The sequence below is a fragment of the Triturus cristatus genome, chromosome 4_1 (assembly GCF_964204655.1).
Source record: "Triturus cristatus chromosome 4_1, aTriCri1.1, whole genome shotgun sequence".
Classification (NCBI taxonomy): domain Eukaryota; kingdom Metazoa; phylum Chordata; class Amphibia; order Caudata; family Salamandridae; genus Triturus; species Triturus cristatus.
Window position 1 is genome coordinate 743,198,473 of NC_140585.1, and position 16,984 is coordinate 743,215,456.

Consider the following 16,984-nt stretch of genomic DNA (forward strand, 5'->3'; position numbering starts at 1 on the left):
AAGGGACATTGTAACATCTATACAGAAAAACATGTTGCAAAAACAAAGTGATCAGGTACAGCGGGACTCTATCCCCTTGAATCAGGGAGCAATAGGATGGAATGTCCAAAACGTCGCTGGACCCTTGTCCTAGTCTGGGTAATGGGAACACTATAGAAGATCACAAGCCGTCTTTGGCCCGTACTCAAGTGAATTTGGCCATGAGAATTGATTTTACTTCCTTTTTGAAGGAGGCAATAGAGGGGTTAAGTCTGGTTTCAGGTGGTAAAGCATTCCAAATTCTTGGTGCCATCCCTGAGAAGGTAAGGTTGTATGTTTTTTTCTTGTTGAATCTCTGTGGTTTTAGAATTAAGTTTTCTGCACTTCTAGAGGATCTGAGCCCTCCGGAGATTGTAATCTTCAGTGATAGGTATCTGGGTGTTTTGTGGTGCATGGCTTTATGCATCATACACGCTATCTTCAAGTGAATTCTGGCTTCCAGGGGTAGCCAATTCAGGGATTTGAGGTCCGGTGAGATGTGTGCCTTTCTTTTAGACCCAGTGATGAGTCTCGCTGCAGCATTGATTGTGGCTCTTAATGGAGCTGTGGTTGCCTTGGGTAGGCCGCAGAGAGAGACGCTACCATACTCGACTCTGGGGATGACAAGTGCTTGAACTGCTTGCTTAAACTCATTGGTTGGCAGGAAGGGTTTCAGCTTCCTCAGTGTGTTTATCTGGTAGTTAGCTCCCTTTGTAGCATTGCTGATGTGTTTTTGCATACTGAGGTTACTGTCGAGAGTTATACCCAGAGATTTCGCTGAGTCAACGATGATTGGTTGGACGTTGGGTGCCGTAAGGTGTTTCATCCAATTTTGCATTACAGGGACTTGGGCGGATGGAGCTATAAGCAGGAACTCGGTTTTTAAGGCATTTAGTTTGAGATGGTTTTTTGCCAGCCAAAACTGGGTATTCCCAAGCGTTGTGTTGAGCAGTTTGATATCGTCTAAGGTGTGGATCTTGAGGTATAATTGAGTGTCGTCAGCGTACATGTGATATTGCACGTTAGAGGCTTGAAGAATTTTGGTGAGGGGTTCCATGAACAGGTTGAACAAAGTCGGGGATAAAGAGGACCCTTACGGTACTCCTAATGTTACTGGGACGGGTTTAGACATGGTGTTGTTGACCCTGAATTGTTGTGTTTGATTATGGAGAAATGAGGTAAACCAGTTTAACACTGAACCTGATAAACCCATTCTGTGCTTCAGCAGGTCCAATAGGTTCTCGTGTTTGACCGTATCAATCGCTGAGGATAGGTCCAGCAGGATGAGAAGGCATGATCCATTCTGATCCAGGATTTGTAGCGCGTCATCAATTATATGTGTCATGGCTGATTCTGTACTGTGACCTGCACGGAAGCCTGATTGGTATTTATTAAGCAGGTCAAAATGGTCGATATGCTTTGTCAGTTGGAGGAGTACATATTTTTCCAGGAGTTTGGCCAATGTAGGGATGTTGGAAATAGGCCGATATTTATTTAGATCCGTAGGGTCGGCCAAGGGCTTCTTAAAAATGGGTGAGACCTGGCCCACTTTGAGGGTGTCCGGAATGCAACCTTGTTGAAGTGAACTGTTTATGGTCTTAGTCCAGAGAGGCAGAAGAAGTGGGGTAAGGTTTTTAACCGCGTTAGCGGGTAGGGGATCGGAGAAGTGATTGGCAGGGTTCATGGCACCAAGTATTTTACCAATGGCTTCTTCGGAATATGTCGAAAAGGATGACCAGTCGGCATCATTTTTTAGGTTAGGCTGTGATGAGAAATGGTGCGGTGCCATTGGCCTTTTTGGGGGGGTCTTCATGTGCTTTCCCGTGTGTAAGATTAAATCATTCAGGAGGTCCGTCTTGATATTATCTGTCTTCATGGTGAAGAAGGCGGAGAATTCTTCACAGTTGGGTTGCTGGCAATCTATATGTTGTGGACGTTGAGCAGGGTCCTTAGATTGGGCTTTGATTAGTTCAAAGAGTTTCTTGGGACGATATCTTGCCTGGTCTAGTTGCTGGCTGAAGAATTCTGCTTTAGTGCGCTTGATCTTTCTGAAATAGGCGTTTCTATTTTTCCTTTGTGTATTTAGGTGATTGGCTGAAGGAGTTGACCTCCAGGTACGTTCAGTGGCTCGGAGAGAGCGTCTGTCTTCGTTGAGCATTCCATTGTACCAAGGCTTGGAGTCCTTAATGGAGGCTCTCTTCAGTTGCAAGGGGGCTACCTCATTTATTATCCTGGTCATGGAATTAAGGTAGTGATTGGTGAGGACATGGACTTCTGAAGATCCCATGGGGGGCAGAAGTAGGTTGTAGCTGGAGGATGGAAAAGTAATGCGGTTGATTTTTTTGATGTCTCTTTTCCAAATTTTAGGTCTTGTAGATTGCACAGATATTGGTTTCGCTATTTCCTTGATAAAGAAGGTGATGATGTGGTGGTCAGACCAGTCACACGGTTGGATCGAGTCTAGCTGAATGCAATCTTTTTTTAGAGATTATTAAATCCAAAATTGAGCCTTTGTCGTGTGTGGGGCTGTTGCAGCTTTGGGTGAGGTCTAGGTCTTCTAAGACATTTTTTAGGCTATTGACCGCTGCATACTTGTGGTCGTTCCAATGTAGATTGAAGTCGCCAAGGAATATTTGGGTATTTTGGCGTCCCGTGTTTGTTGATACCAGGTCCATGAAGTGTTCGGTGAAGGCCAGGTTGTCACCTGGTGGATGATATATCGTGTGTAGGGAGCATAGTGGTTTGTCATTAATGGAGATGTTGAGGCATATGTATTCGCAAGATGGGAGTACCGGTGCAATTGATCTGCTTACTGAGATACTGCTTCTTTGTATGCAAGCAATGCCTCTCCCTGTTTTATCAACCCAATCTAGTCTGATGATGTCATAGTTAGGGGGTACTAGTATGTCCATGATAGGTGAGGAGGATTCATTTAACCAGGTTTCGGTAAGCAGTATCAGGTCCGGTTCTTGTGTGAGAATGAGGTCAGCTATGTCTGCTGCGTGTCTAGCGGCCGATCTACAATTTAAGAGGATGCATTTGAGGCGGGGCGAAATGAGGGATGATGTAGGTTCTTGGATGAGGGGGACTCTTTTTAGGTTGTTGTCGATGATGCCTCTACGATTATGTTTGGTGGTCCTGTGTGGGTTTGGGGGGATAGTTGGGATGGTCATAGCGGAGGGCGTGATGGGGTTCGTAAGGGGGGGTGCATATGAGTGAAGTAGAGCTAGTAGGTCCCTCTCAGCGAGTTGTTCATTCGTTGAGGGCGGGTAGAATTATTAATGGAGGGAACTGATTTCCAACTAGGTAAGATCGGAAATGAGGTATTTGTTAGCTGCATCAACAGCCCGCTAGCTTTGGGCTGACTTATAGCTCCAGAGAGCCATGGTTGTTTCGATAACAACTCATTAAATGCTTGGATTTCTACTTTGATTTGGTGTAGAGCGATCATGATCTCATCAAGTCTGGGGTCTGGAGTGTTTAGGAGTAGGGTTGTAGGCTGTGATGTGGCTATGGTTGGGTGCGTTGTGGTTTGGTCGGGTTCATGGTCTAATGCAGAAATGGGTAGGGTGGGAGGGTGTGCCGTGGGTGCGAATGGCTGGTTAGGGGATGTGGAAGGTTGAACTGTTGGCGTGAGTGGCTGGGATGAGGGTATAGGAGGTGCCCTTGGGGCCAGAAGGGGCTCCGGTGGTGGTGTGTCATCAGTGTAGTGATGGGAAGTCTTATTGTGTTATGCCAGATGAACTGTGTGTGGTAGGGTGGGCTGTGGGCTATGTGTGCAAGGCGTCTCGCTGGTAAGTGGAGATGGAGTGGCTGGAGTTTTCGGTGTGGCGGGGAGGGTGTTGACAATTGGGGTAGCTGTGTTCGAGTGTAAGGGGGATTGGTTATCTGTTGGTGGTGCGAAGGCTGCCACGGTAGTTTTGGGTTGGAGTGTTGCAAGAGGGTCAGGCAATATGGTTGTTGCCTTTGAATCCAATGTGCCTAACGGTAGGTGTACTAACGGAACAAGGTTGTGGGGCATGTTTGATAGGATAATGTGCTGCGTGTTGTAATCAGAAGTAGTCTGGGTGGCAGTAGCGTCTAATTCTGATGGAGGTAGTGGAGGGGCTGGTGCTGGGGCAGGGCTGTCACTGGGGAGAGGTGCTGGGGTAACTTGTATGGTGGTGGTGGGGATGGCCTAGTTGCCAGTTTGGGATTTCAAGACTTGATCTTTAATACTGGGGAAGATGCTATCCAGAAGGTTTAAATTACGGTCCGTGGATTGCATGAGGATGGTGCCGTTATTGTAAATGGTAATGGTTGCTGTTGCGTGAAAGAACTTGGAGGGGGAGATGTATATAACTAGGCCATGTGCGGATTTCCTAGTGGCAGCAATCGTAAATAAGGTAAGGACGGCTTTCCTCCATTTCGCTCTTCGTTTTGTATGAAAAATGATATTGGTAGTAGTGTGACCGTTGTGCAGTGAGAAGTAAGGATCAGCGATAGGTGTTTCAGGATGTATTTTTATGAGATTGTGCTTAAAGCGTTTGGCTGATTTTTTAGATAGGTTGGGCGGGTAAATGATGGTGTAGGTATGAGAGCCTGTGAGTTCCATGGTATGACGGAAATTATGAGATGATAAGGGTCTCACAAAGTGTATAGGGCTTGTGTTGGGTCTGTGTTGTGAGTTAAGGTTGGATTGTGGAGGCAGGTGGCTGTGGTAGGGGGAGGTAAACCGCTGTGGGGGTATGTAGAGTTGGATCTGGGTGGGGAGAGAGTGTGGATTCTATAGCCCTAGTGGAATGAACCCTGGTCGTAGACTACGTGGCGAGAAAGTGGGCAGGCTATGCCGAGCAAAGAATAAAATAGGCAAAGGTGGACATCAAGAATCAGACCTGTAACTCTTAGGAAGGTCGGTCAGTGTTGAGAGGGTATGTGGTAAATCATTGACATCGATTCATTCTAAGATGGCCGCCTTCTTTGCCTGGGAGTCTAATGGCTATCTGTGCTGACCTGAGTTTCTCTATGTGGCATGTGGATTGGCTTGTATGTTTGTGTGATTTTATTGCCCAAAATACAAGATGCAGTGGTCGAAAATCCCGTATTTCAGTGAAGAGTGAAATATGGGAAATAGTTCATGGTTCTCTCTGAAAATCGAATTTCCTCATCATAATAACAGCGCCCAAACCTCTCTGCATACCTTTACCGATGTCTGGATTTCTAGGTTTATGCGGCATGGAAGACCAAATAATGTGGAAAGGTTTTTGGAATAATGTGTCAAAAATTTTAAATTATGTGACACATTCTCTGGGAGTATTATGTTCATCAATGTTAAGTAGAAATTTTTTTGGGGTGAAATTTGAAAATTATGCACATCTTGCTGCAAATTATGCAGCAAATACAGTAAAGCCATAATTAGGTGATAAACACCACATCCACAGAATTGACCATTGTTACCTCTAATTTGAAGAAAACATCTTTTTCAAGATAACTACCCAAAAATAACCATGTGATATAAAACAAATACATAACCAGTAACGTGTAATATACTCCTATATTGCCATCTTGGTCTTATTGTGACATTTACAAACCCTTGATGGCAATGTTGGCCTATACTACACAGTTACCTAATATGTATTTCTCTCTCTCTCTCGATCTCTCCCTCTCTTTATATGAAATACCAAGCACCAACTGGTTTTGAAAAACTATTATTCCCCAAAAGCTTGCAAGCCCCCCAGAACCATTATCGTTGAGGATGTCTGCAGAATTTGTAATTCTGGCGGGAATAGAGGGATTTTAGTCTCCTCCTAATTAGCCGCTTTATGGCATACAATGTTTTGCAGCAGAAACAAGTCAGTGTTTGAAAATGGTGGGCCTTACAGCAGCAGAAATGTTGTGACTGACTGACGGTATATAATGACCTATGTTGTTCCATTAGAAACACATTTCTAAATGTTTTACATACATTTGATGCATTCATGATGCTTTCCTCTTGTCTTCTGTAGCTGCCTTGAGAAACCAGATAGTACAGCCTACTGCAAGTGTGCTGCCGGCTTCAAGGGAAATGGCACAGCCTGTACAGGCAAGTATGGCACCCTTTCGTAATTCTCAAAAATGTTTGTTCAGTTGAAGAGGTCCTTGGACTATCCTTTACTAAGACAAGAGTTAGATTTTATTAAAAAAAGATCTGTGAAAATACATTATTTTTTTATGAATTATTGATTTTGAAATTATCTTGATACTTAGGGCCTGATTACGACTTTGGCGGATAGGGTTACTCCATCACAAATGTGACGGATATACCGTCTGCCAAATTACAATTTGGCAGAGACTTTTGTTTTCAGTTTTATATAGCGTCAACACCACCCAAAGGTTTGGAGTGCTTGACATTTACACCAGATACTGTTTTTTGTGTGCAGTTTGATATAGCGCCAACACCCACCTGAAAGTATTGGAACACTTTACATTAGCACCAGTTACTTTACACAAGGACACATTAATTTTTGTAGGCACAGCGAGATTAGGTGATTTGCCCCAAATCAAGGATGTTTAGCCGATGCCGAAACTCAAACCTGGTTTACCAGTTCCATAGTCAGCAGCTCTCATGCCACATCTCTCCCGGACGCCATATCATCTCCACAGCCCCGGCCTTATTTGCACATTTTGTGATTACGGATAAATCATTTAGGACCTGATTTAGATCTAGGCGGACGGGTTACTCTGTTACAACGATGAGGGATATCCCGTCCGCCGAAATATGAATCCCATTATATCCTATAATTACCACTCCAATTATGCATGAAGTGCTGCCCTGCCACAAAACAATACAGCTACTTCTGATGTCAGGAAAACTGAAAGAACTGACCACGTAGCTAGGACGAACCTCCATAAGGAGTAGCAGCAGATGGTATCACAAAGGCTTTAGCAACATCTTCTTTTTCACATGAAAATCGCAAATCAGGACTCAAGGGACACAAACCTATTCAAACATAGAGTATTTTAAGAAGTTAATGTCTGCCCACAGCAGGAGGGGAAGCTGTATCCAGGACTGGGAAGTGGGTGTTCCCTAATGTCCACATGAGTTGACCTGGGAAGAGGCATTTGGCTCCTGAGAGGAAGATAGCAAGCACCCTCTTGAATGAGGTACTCTGAGAAGGCTTTCAATGAGGTGACAGAGGAAGCATTGAAAAGAAGCCTAGGATGGTGTGGAAATTTTACCGGGGTGGGGTACAGGGTATTCTCTAATTGCTGGATAGTGCACATGACACAAATAGCACATCATCGCCATCCCCTCAGAACTGTCTTGGACCTGGAAGATTTAACTCGAGTCCCTTAGAAGTGTGACAGGAAGAATGAAAGAATTACGGGGTGTGTTAGAATGTACGATCACTGACTGAATGACTGACCTTCTAATCCTTGAGAGATAGAACTGCTTGCTGGAGAATTTTGCTGGTTCTCATTGCGGGTGCTAGAGTGGTCTCAATAAACTGTTTTTTAGTAAAGCACAGGCAGTCGGACAGTGATGTTTACGCATCCATTTTTCAAATGGGCATTTTGTTTACAATTTTTTATTAACAGTTTAAAAAATGTGGTTTTTTTAGCACTTTTTACCATTTTTGTGTCATTTCCTCTCTTACATTTTTTTCTAAATTAGATTAAGAATTTTATTGAGTTGTATTATTACATTTATTGGTTTGTTGTTGTTTGGTACTGCTTAAATAAACCAATTGTTTCTCTCGGAAATTGCCTGCTGTTGTGTCACAGCTATCGGGTTGAGGAGAATTTCTCATTAAACTTTGTTGTGACCTATGCTTAGTAAATTGAGAGAGGTCCCTCTTTCCAGTTGAATACATAGTTTCTGGCAGATACTTTACACAGTACATAAAGCTTTACATCACAACAGTTCTGCTTTCCTTAGGAGAGACTCTAAGTTTAGGCTGAGCCTTGCATTATGGTTTTGAGAGCCAGATTAATATTCCTGAATTTAGAAGACTAGAATGGGAGACATGGTGCTATCTGTTCTGGCAAAGCAGGTATGGAGCACATTGCTGTGACGTGGCCTGTGCCTGCCCCACTGCCTGCTCTACCGCTTCCTGCCCCCAGTACACTTTTGCTGTATTGTGCGTCTCTTTTTGCTTTTACTATATTACCCTAATAGTGTGTCTCCTTTTGCTTTTGTATCACCATAATATCGTGCCCCTTTTCACTGTACTTTGTGCCTTGCTGTTGCCCTAAATTGTACCCCTGCCCCCCGTTTTGCCTTCTGTATCCCCCCTCCCCTCCCCTCCCCTCCCTCGCATTCTCGCATTCTCCCGCCGCTGCGTCCCTGCGGCCCCGCCCCCCTGCAAGCCCATTCGCCGCCCGCTCCCGCCTCCCAGCTGCTCCTCCCTCCCACTGCCCTTCTTATGGAGGCCGCGAAGCGGTGAAGGGAGCGACCCTTGACCCTGAGTTCAGGTAGGTCGCCCCCCCTCTGCCGCCTCACGGTCCTCCTGTGACACGACCTGTGCCTGCTCCGCTGCCTGCTCTGCCGCTTCCCGCCCCCGGTACACTTTTGCTGTATTGTGCGTCTCTTTTTGCGTCACAACAGGCTCCCCGGAGATGCTGGAGCAAGATCACCACCGACCAGCTTACCACTGCCCTCAGCCAAACCCCCCCACCTATACCTCTGACACCAATGACGCAGCCAGCAACCTCGCACAATGGATCGCCAACTGCGCCGACAACCTGGCACCACTGAAGAACCCTCGGAGCAAACCTGGCAGCAGTAAAGCCCCTTGGTTCACTGACAACCTCAAAGACTCAAAGAAATCCTGCCGCACCCTCGAGAAAGCCTGGCGCCACGAACAGACGGCAGACAACCTGACTGCCCTCAAGAACGCCACCCGAAAACACCACCAGCTGATCCGCGCAACCAAAAGGACATTGTTCAGCGAACGACTGGACAACAACACCCACAACAACAAGGAACTCTTTAACATCGTCAAAGAGCTCTCCAACCCCAGCGCCAGCAACAACGACATCACGCCTTCGCAAGACCTCTGCAACTCACTCGCCACGTTCTTCCACCGCAAGATCGTCGATATTCACGACAGCTTCGTCACCCAGCCCATGTACCCCACCACCGCACCAACGCCCCCCACCACCACCCTCTGCACCTGGACCCCCGTCAGCACTGAAGACACCACCCACGTGATGAACACCATCCACTCTGGCTCCCCTGCCAACCCCTGCCCCCACCACATATTCAACAAAGCCGACTCCATCATCGCACCCCAACTCCGGAACATCATCAACAACTCTTTCGCATCCGCCACCTTCCCGGAGAGCTGGAAGCACGCAGAGATCAGCGCCCTCCTGAAGAAACCCACCGCGGACCCCACAGACCTCAAGAACTTCCGGCCCATCTCGCTCCTCCCGTTCCCCGCAAAAGTCATTGAGAAGATCGTCAACAAACAACTGACCGCCTTCCTCGATACGAACAACTCCCTCGACCCATCGCAGTCCGGTTTCCGTGCGAACCACAGCACCGAGACTGCCCTCATCGCAGCCACCGACGACATCAGGACACTGCTCGACAACGGGGAAACGGCCGCCCTCATCCTCCTCGACCTATCGGCCGCGTTCGATACCGTCTGCCACCACACCCTAACAACCCGCCTCCACCACGCCGGGATCCAAGGAAAGGCCCTGGAATGGATCACCTCCTTCCTCTCCGACAGAACTCAGAGAGTCCGCCTCCCACCCTTCTGCACCGCGGCCACCAAGATCATCTGCGGCATACCCCAGGGCTCCTCGCTCAGCCCCACCCTCTTCAATGTCTACATGAGCCCCCTCGCAGCCATCGCTCGCATCCACAACCTCAACATCATCTCCTACGCTGACGACACCCAGCTGATCCTCTCCCTCACCAATGACCCCGCCACCGCCAAAACCAGTCTCCAGGAAGGAATGAAAGACGTCGCGGAATGGATGAAGATCAGCCGTCTGAAACTGAACTCCGACAAGACAGAGATACTGATCCTCGGACCTACCCCCTCCGCCTGGGATGACTCCTGGTGCCCCCCTGCCATGGGCCCCGCCCCCAAGCCCACGGACCACGCACGCAAGCTGGGCTTCATCCTTGACTCCTCCCTCACGATGACCAAGCAAGTCAACGCAGTCTCATCCTCATGCTTCAACACCCTCTGCATGCTCCGAAAGATCTTCCGGTGGATCCCCACCGAAACTAGAAAGGCGGTCACCCAGGCCCTCGTCACCAGCCGGCTGGACTATGGGAACGCTCTCTACACCGGAACCACAGCCAAGCTACAGAAAAGACTCCAACGCATACAGAACACATCTGCACGACTCATCCTGGACATCCCCGTCACTCCCACATCTCCGCCCACCTGAGAGACCTGCACTGGCTCCCCGTCAGCAAGAGGATCACGTTCAGGCTCCTCACCCACGCACACAAAGCTCTCCACAAAAGTGGCCCTGAATACCTCAACAACCGCCTTACATTCTACTCGCCATCCCGCCAGCTCCGCTCTGCCAGCCTCGCCCTCGCCACCGTCCCACGGATTCGAAGATCCACCACCGGAGGAAGATCCTTCTCCTACCTGACCGCCAAGACGTGGACCTCCCTCCCCACCTACCTTTGACTGACCCAGGACCACCTCTCCTTCAGGAAGCACCTCAAGACCTGGCTCTTCGAGCAGTAGAAGCCCCCCCTCCCCCCCCAGCGCCTTGAGACCTGCTCGGGTGAGTAGCGCGCTCTACAAATTCCGTGATTGATTGATTGCCATATTACCTCATAGCTGTTGTCACTGTCTTGAAATTTAGGAAAAACATCCACATTCTATGGAATTAATCAATGAAGTGGTGCTGAGAAGTACATGGGCAATTGCATGCAGTATAGGAAACCTGTAATAAAGCACCAAAGTTTGATACGCTTTGCAAGCTGAGTTCACACTCTATTCACCGGGTAAACAGTTGTTTGGAGAATTAGAATACCTATTACTTAGGCACGTAATCCCTTCGTGCCTTTATATGCTTGGTGTTCCATAGTAGATGTTGTCTGACTGATCAGAAATTTGTTCTAATCTCGCTTTGCAGAATTCAAATATGTTATCAAGGTTGGACTAGAAATAGAAAAGTAAACTTGTACATGAGGTAAGTTTAGGTATAATTTGCTGGTAGAGCTCAAGCAAACTTGATTCACGATGATTACCATCGCAGTTCACCCCCCTATGATTGTTAGCAAAATAAGATCATTATTGCTTTCAGTTTAGGGAATAACTTAAAAATCATGCAAGATGTGCCAAGTCGGAACATTTCAGAGATTATAGTCAGTAAATCTTACATTTCAACCAAACAAATTTCTGGGGTGCAGAGATCTGTTCAAAGCAAATCATCCATTGCACAGTCTGATATTTCCCTAACCCCTTATATCCTTCTCTAGAGCAATCACTGGCACTGGCAGTAAGAGTGCAGGAGGTGCTGTGCAGTGCCAGATACGATTTCAAACAAGGAATGAGCACTAAAGTGGCCTATTAAGTGTTTTCATTCTGACAGCATTTGTTGTGTTTTCCAAGAAGGACTTGGATAAGCAACTTCTTGTGATAGACTGTTTTATGTTCCTTCCTCGGACTACGGAGTTGAATTCAGTCACACTCGACAGGCAGGTGTGAAAGGAAGAGGCCAAACATTGTTGAAGGTTTGGTAACGCATATGTAAACAAGCATTGTCAAAGGCAATAGGTCTCGTCCATGGGAGGGTTATTGCTGGCTTTGACATTCAGGTGGGGGTGGTTAACAGGGGGGTATATGGGTAAAGGGATAGTTAAAGAAAGTGATATGAAGCAGCCAGCGGTGGCTGCTTCGTAGCGTTTTCGTTTTATATCTGTCAGTGGATGGAAAAGATTTTTTTTAAATATGGACAGAAGGGTGGGTGTTGGGAGAGAAGAAACAGGGATGGAAGTGCAGCTGGGAGGGGAGAGAAGAAACAGAATGGGGCAGGTGGGGGTAGAAGAAACAGAATGGGTGGAAAAGGAAAAGAACCCCCCCACTATGACGTAGCCACCAGTGCCCGCATCATAGCGCTTTAAAAAACAATAGTACCTGAATCACAGCACGAGCAGCGTATTATACTAGAGGGACACTAATTAAACTCAAGTAATCTGTGCTAGGGCCCATGAGCCACTGCAACAAAAGAAGTGGCAAATGCTGCTAACAAATGGTAAGCAATGGGTAAGTTTCAAGACCATTATAGAAAACAAGTCTTGTACAGGAGAGTGCATGCACTAGTGCATGCTCATGCAGGAGAGGCCTAAAAATGAAAGCACAAAAGAAAAGAGCAGTGTTGTCCTCAGGACAACCGCACTGCTGATAGTTCCAGTAATGTCCAACAAAAGTTCTCTACCTCTTGTAGTTCCACTGCTCGGAAACTGCCAAAAATGTACAAAACCTTGTTGTAGAGGGAAAATTTAATATATTGTAATTGTCCTTCGGTACAAATTCAAAACAGTAGAAAACATAGCTTTCCTCTTCTAATCCATATATGAGGAGGGAGCCATTTTTTGATTTTTCAAAGAGAACATCTTTATTCGTTTTCACCAATACTGTACATTTCAAGTCAGCCCAGTCAACGTGTTTCGTCCTATCAAGGACTTCATCAGTGTTTGCACTTATGCATGTAGTAATATAGAATAGGCTAGTACTTATATATTTGATAGCAATTAGTCACTCCTTACTGCCGAATATGAAAGACTTATAATCGGCACTAGTGCCATCGCACGACTCTAACTTTGCTCAGTAGATCTCACTAGGGAATGACTGGTCGCTTTTAAACTCACAAGGACTAGCCTAGTCTCAACCACCACATGAACAAGTGCAGGTGAAGTCCTATAACAGTAGATATATCTTTTAGTTTACAGACATTTAACAGGCTCACGTATCTGCCATTACACTTCTCACAGGATGAGGTCTCAGCTAGAATAACTATAATTCAGGTTAGAAAGGATTCCCACCCAAGACTTTTTAAATTAATGCTATACATTAGAAGACGTAACTTAAAGGCCGAGTCATCTGACAGCAAAGCTATCACTGTGATTACTGGACACCTACAGGTTCATGCCCATGACAGCAGAGGAGGCTTGAAATGTATGATTGTCATAGGATAAAAGGTCCACTTCTGGAAACATTAGTGAATTCCTGAAAGTTGTAAATCTGGAAATATGCGAGTGCATAAACTTCAGTAGCACAATTACAATATTCTTCAGTTCAAGACATTTTTATTCAAGAGATAAAGGATGTCTGTATATGATACAAAGTATTAAAACAATAATAATACACCGCAAATCTAATACAATAAAAGTATGTAAAACGGACTTTCAATAAGAGAGAAAAAATCAAACAAACTAAATAAAATATGAATGCTGGTAAAATAAATACAATATAGGAACATATCAGGGAAATCAAGCTGGTTTCAAAACTTCCTGCTGGAATGGCTTAAGCGTGAAGGCATTTTTGGCACAAGCATCAATGTACAGTGTAACTGGTGACCACAAATCCAAACGTTTCATTGCCATACATGGAGGATAAACAAAAGTGGTATCCAATCTGTGATTATGGCAGACCGCATACCACCATAGGAGATTTTTGCAAGTGTCTTTCCAATTACTTGTGATTTGCTGGAAAGCAATTGCCAACAGCAAATCAATGACCCCGGCGATTGAATGATGTGTTCTCCCAAATAGAAGAAAGACTGCCTAAGAAAACGTGAGTAAAGGAAAAAGAGAACTTAGTGTCAAAAATTAAATTAATTTGAGACCATACACGGCGCCAGAAAGCATGGACGTGTGGACAGGAAAACAACATGTGCAAGAGATCAGCTTTGCGCTCCAAACACGTCCAACACGTATCTGGAGTACTGGGAAATCTTTTATTTAAAACAGCCGGTGATAGTAGAAGCTGATTATAAACAAAGAATAGTGTTTGCGTTGTGGAGGCTGCTCTTGATGACTTGCGTATTTTAATCCATATTCTTTTCCATAGGGATAGTGGCCATTCAATCAAAAAGTCACGTTCCCAGCTCTCCTCTACTTTGGATTTTTGTCTGTCTATAACTGAATCTTTTAGATATCTATATATGATAGAGGCTTTAGGTGATGTTTGTAACAAAGTGTGTAAGCGTGAAGGGGGGTCTAGAAGGGCAGGAGTATCATGTGTAGTGGGGAGTGTAGAGAATACATCCGTAATCGTTAACTTTAGTAAGTTATATTTGTGAATGTATGAAGAGGGTAAACCAAAGGAATGGCTGAGTATGCAGAAGGATATGAAAATCGAATCTGAAAATAGCTGGTGGATCCATATTAATCCTCTTTGTCTCCATGACTTCCAATAGAAAGGCTTACCTCGGATAGTTAAGAGTCTGTTGTGCCAAATTGGGGATGCAAAGAAATAATCTTTAGTAAGGGGAGTAGAGGAGGTTGTGAAGTCAAGAAGTTTGGAGGTATGTTTTATTATAGGGGTAGAAAGAGATTGAGGCTTATGTGAGAAGAAAAGGTATTCATGAAAGGAAAAGGGAGATAAAAAGAGGTGTTCAAGAGAGGTCCATAAAGGACAGTTGTCCGTAGAGTCTAGTAACCACATGGAAGCTTGACGTAGAAGGAAAGCCTTCTGGTAAGCTTGAAAATCAGGATAGTTGACTCCACCTTCTATCTTGGGACGTGAGAACTTAAAAAGAGACATTCAAGGTTTCTTATTACTCCATAAAAAAGAGGAAAGGATAGAGTTAACTCTCTTGAAAAGTTTAGCCGTAACAGGCACTGGAATATTGGAGATCGTGTATGGAACTATGGGTGTTAACATCATCTTTATAGTGTCTAAACGGCCCCACCAGGAAAGGTATAAGGGATGCCATTTAGCAGTTAACTCTGAGAGTTTCTGAGTACATTTTTGCATACATAGTGATATTGTATTTGTTACTGAAGAAGTAAAATGTAAACCTAAATACTTAATATGATGAGAACTCCATGTAAACCTAGAAGCACTAAACTCCGCTTTAAAAGTATATTTGGTCAGGGGTAAAATTTCACATTTATCGTTGTTCAACTTATAACCAGATATGAGGGAGTATGACTGTGTTTCTGCTAAAAAAGCAGGAATTGATACCTCTGGTTGTGATATGAAAAGGAGAATATCATCAGGGTAAGCAGCAAGCTTAATATGGGCTGTTGAAGTGTTAAAACCATGTATGTTAGTATTCTGACGTAATTTGGATAAAAAAGGTTCTAATGCCAACTTGAATAAAAAAGGAGAGAGGGGGCATCCTTGGCGCACACCTCTACATAGTTTAAAAAAGGGAGAGATCAAGCCATTAGCACAGACTGCTGCACAGGGGTTAGAGTACAGGAGAGACACTAAATTTATAAAATTCGGGCCAAAACCAATCCATCTAAGAGTATAAAATAAGTATTTCCATTCAACTCTGTCAAAAGCTTTTTCTGCATCTAAAGCTATGGCTGCTAGCGAGTGTTTTAAAAAAGGAGACTTAGATAGGATGTTGAAAAACAAACAAGTGTTATCTGTTATAAACCGTCCTTTAACAAAACCGGACTGTTCTTTCCCTAGCAAGGAGGGTAAAATGGTATCTAAGCGTATGGCTAATGCTTTAGAAAATATTTTATAGTCAATGTTCACCATGGAAATGGGTCTATAATTTTTGCAATATTTGGTGTCTTTACCATCCTTAGGAATAAGGCAAATGTGAGCCTCTGAAAAAGAACCTATAGAACTGTTTTTGGAATGAAAAAACTGGAGAAGGGCATATCATTTGGGCAAAAGAAGTGTAGAAAATTGGAGATAAAACTCAACAGTAAAGCCATCCGGGCCAGGTGCTTTCTCTTTCTTAAGGGGTTGGAGGGCATTTAAAAGTTCTTGCTGTGTTAACTCAGCCTCTAGGGAAGACAAATCTAGTGAATCACGTTGAGGATAATGAATAGTTGAGAAAAACTGTTACAGTGAGTTATCCGATGGCTGCATTTCGAAGGTGTATAATGATTTATAAAAGAGAGAGAATTCATGTCAAATCTCAGTGTGCTTAAATTTTGAAACAGATTGATTGTCATAAACAGACTCAATATTTAACTTTTAAATAATTAGCTAATATTTTCCCAGCCTTATTTTTGCCACCATAAAATTTTGCACTAGACTTTAGAAGATATAAAGAGGCAACGTCAGTTGATCTTTTGTTAAATTGGAATTTAGCCTTTATGAGAGCCATTAGATTTTCTTGTGTCTGTGAAACATAGTAAGAGTGCTCCAGTTTCTTAATGTCACTGAGAAGATCATTAGTGAATTGACGCGCAATTCTCTGCTTCTTTGCAACATAACCAATAATAAAGTCCCTAGCAGAAGCTTTAAAAGCATCCCAAAGAATAGAAAAAGACAAGGACTCATCTTGGTTCACCGAAAAATATTCGTTACAAAATGCGTTAAAGGAGGCTGTAAATTTTGGATCTAAAAGGAGGCTGTTATTAAATCGCCATCTTCTGGGGGTATTAGCTTTGGGCAGTATCTCCAAACCAATTGAGACAGGGGCATGATCAGAAATAAGGATGGGACCTACATCAGCATACGAAAGGGATTGTGAAATATTATGGGAGACAAATATATAGTCAATCCTTGACTGAGTCTGATGGGCTGGGGAATACAAAGTATATTCTCTGGTGACTGGATTGCAAAGGCGCCAAGCATCAATAAGTTTATGTTGAGTAATAATGTGAACAAAGGATTTATGGGATCTATTGGGAACATGAGACACTTTGGAATTTCTGTCTAAAAAGGGTCAAGCACTTGATTACAGTCACCTGCTAAAATAAAATTATCCTCATTGCAATGAGAAATCTGCTTAGCTAAAGCAGGCCAAAAGGACGTTTCTCCTCCATTAGGGGCATAGACATTGAGAAAAGAAATTGGAACACCCTCCAATAACAATTGGACAA

At 44.4% G+C, this 16,984-nt stretch overlaps 1 protein-coding gene and 1 long non-coding RNA gene across 7 annotated transcripts in view; one reads left to right on the forward strand and one right to left on the reverse strand.

Moving 5' to 3' along the window:
- The window catches only part of LOC146855449 (stabilin-2-like), a 1,111,419-nt gene that overhangs the window by 728,922 nt on the left and 365,513 nt on the right, over window positions 1-16,984 (forward strand). Inside the window, exon 41 of the mRNA XM_085653245.1 lies at window positions 6,003-6,079. Coding sequence (XP_085509371.1) covers window positions 6,003-6,079 — 77 coding nt within the window. The remainder of the gene's footprint in view (window positions 1-6,002; window positions 6,080-16,984) is intronic.
- Window positions 1-16,984, reverse strand: part of LOC146855453 (uncharacterized) — a 140,237-nt gene that overhangs the window by 3,837 nt on the left and 119,416 nt on the right. For 2 of the 6 annotated variants that reach the window (XR_014981327.1, XR_014981326.1), the window contains exon 7: window positions 12,967-13,747. The exons of the other annotated variants lie outside the window; for them this stretch is intronic. This is a non-coding gene — a long non-coding RNA (uncharacterized LOC146855453). Of the gene's footprint in view, window positions 1-12,966; window positions 13,748-16,984 lie in introns of those variants that run through there. 6 annotated transcript variants of the gene reach the window in all.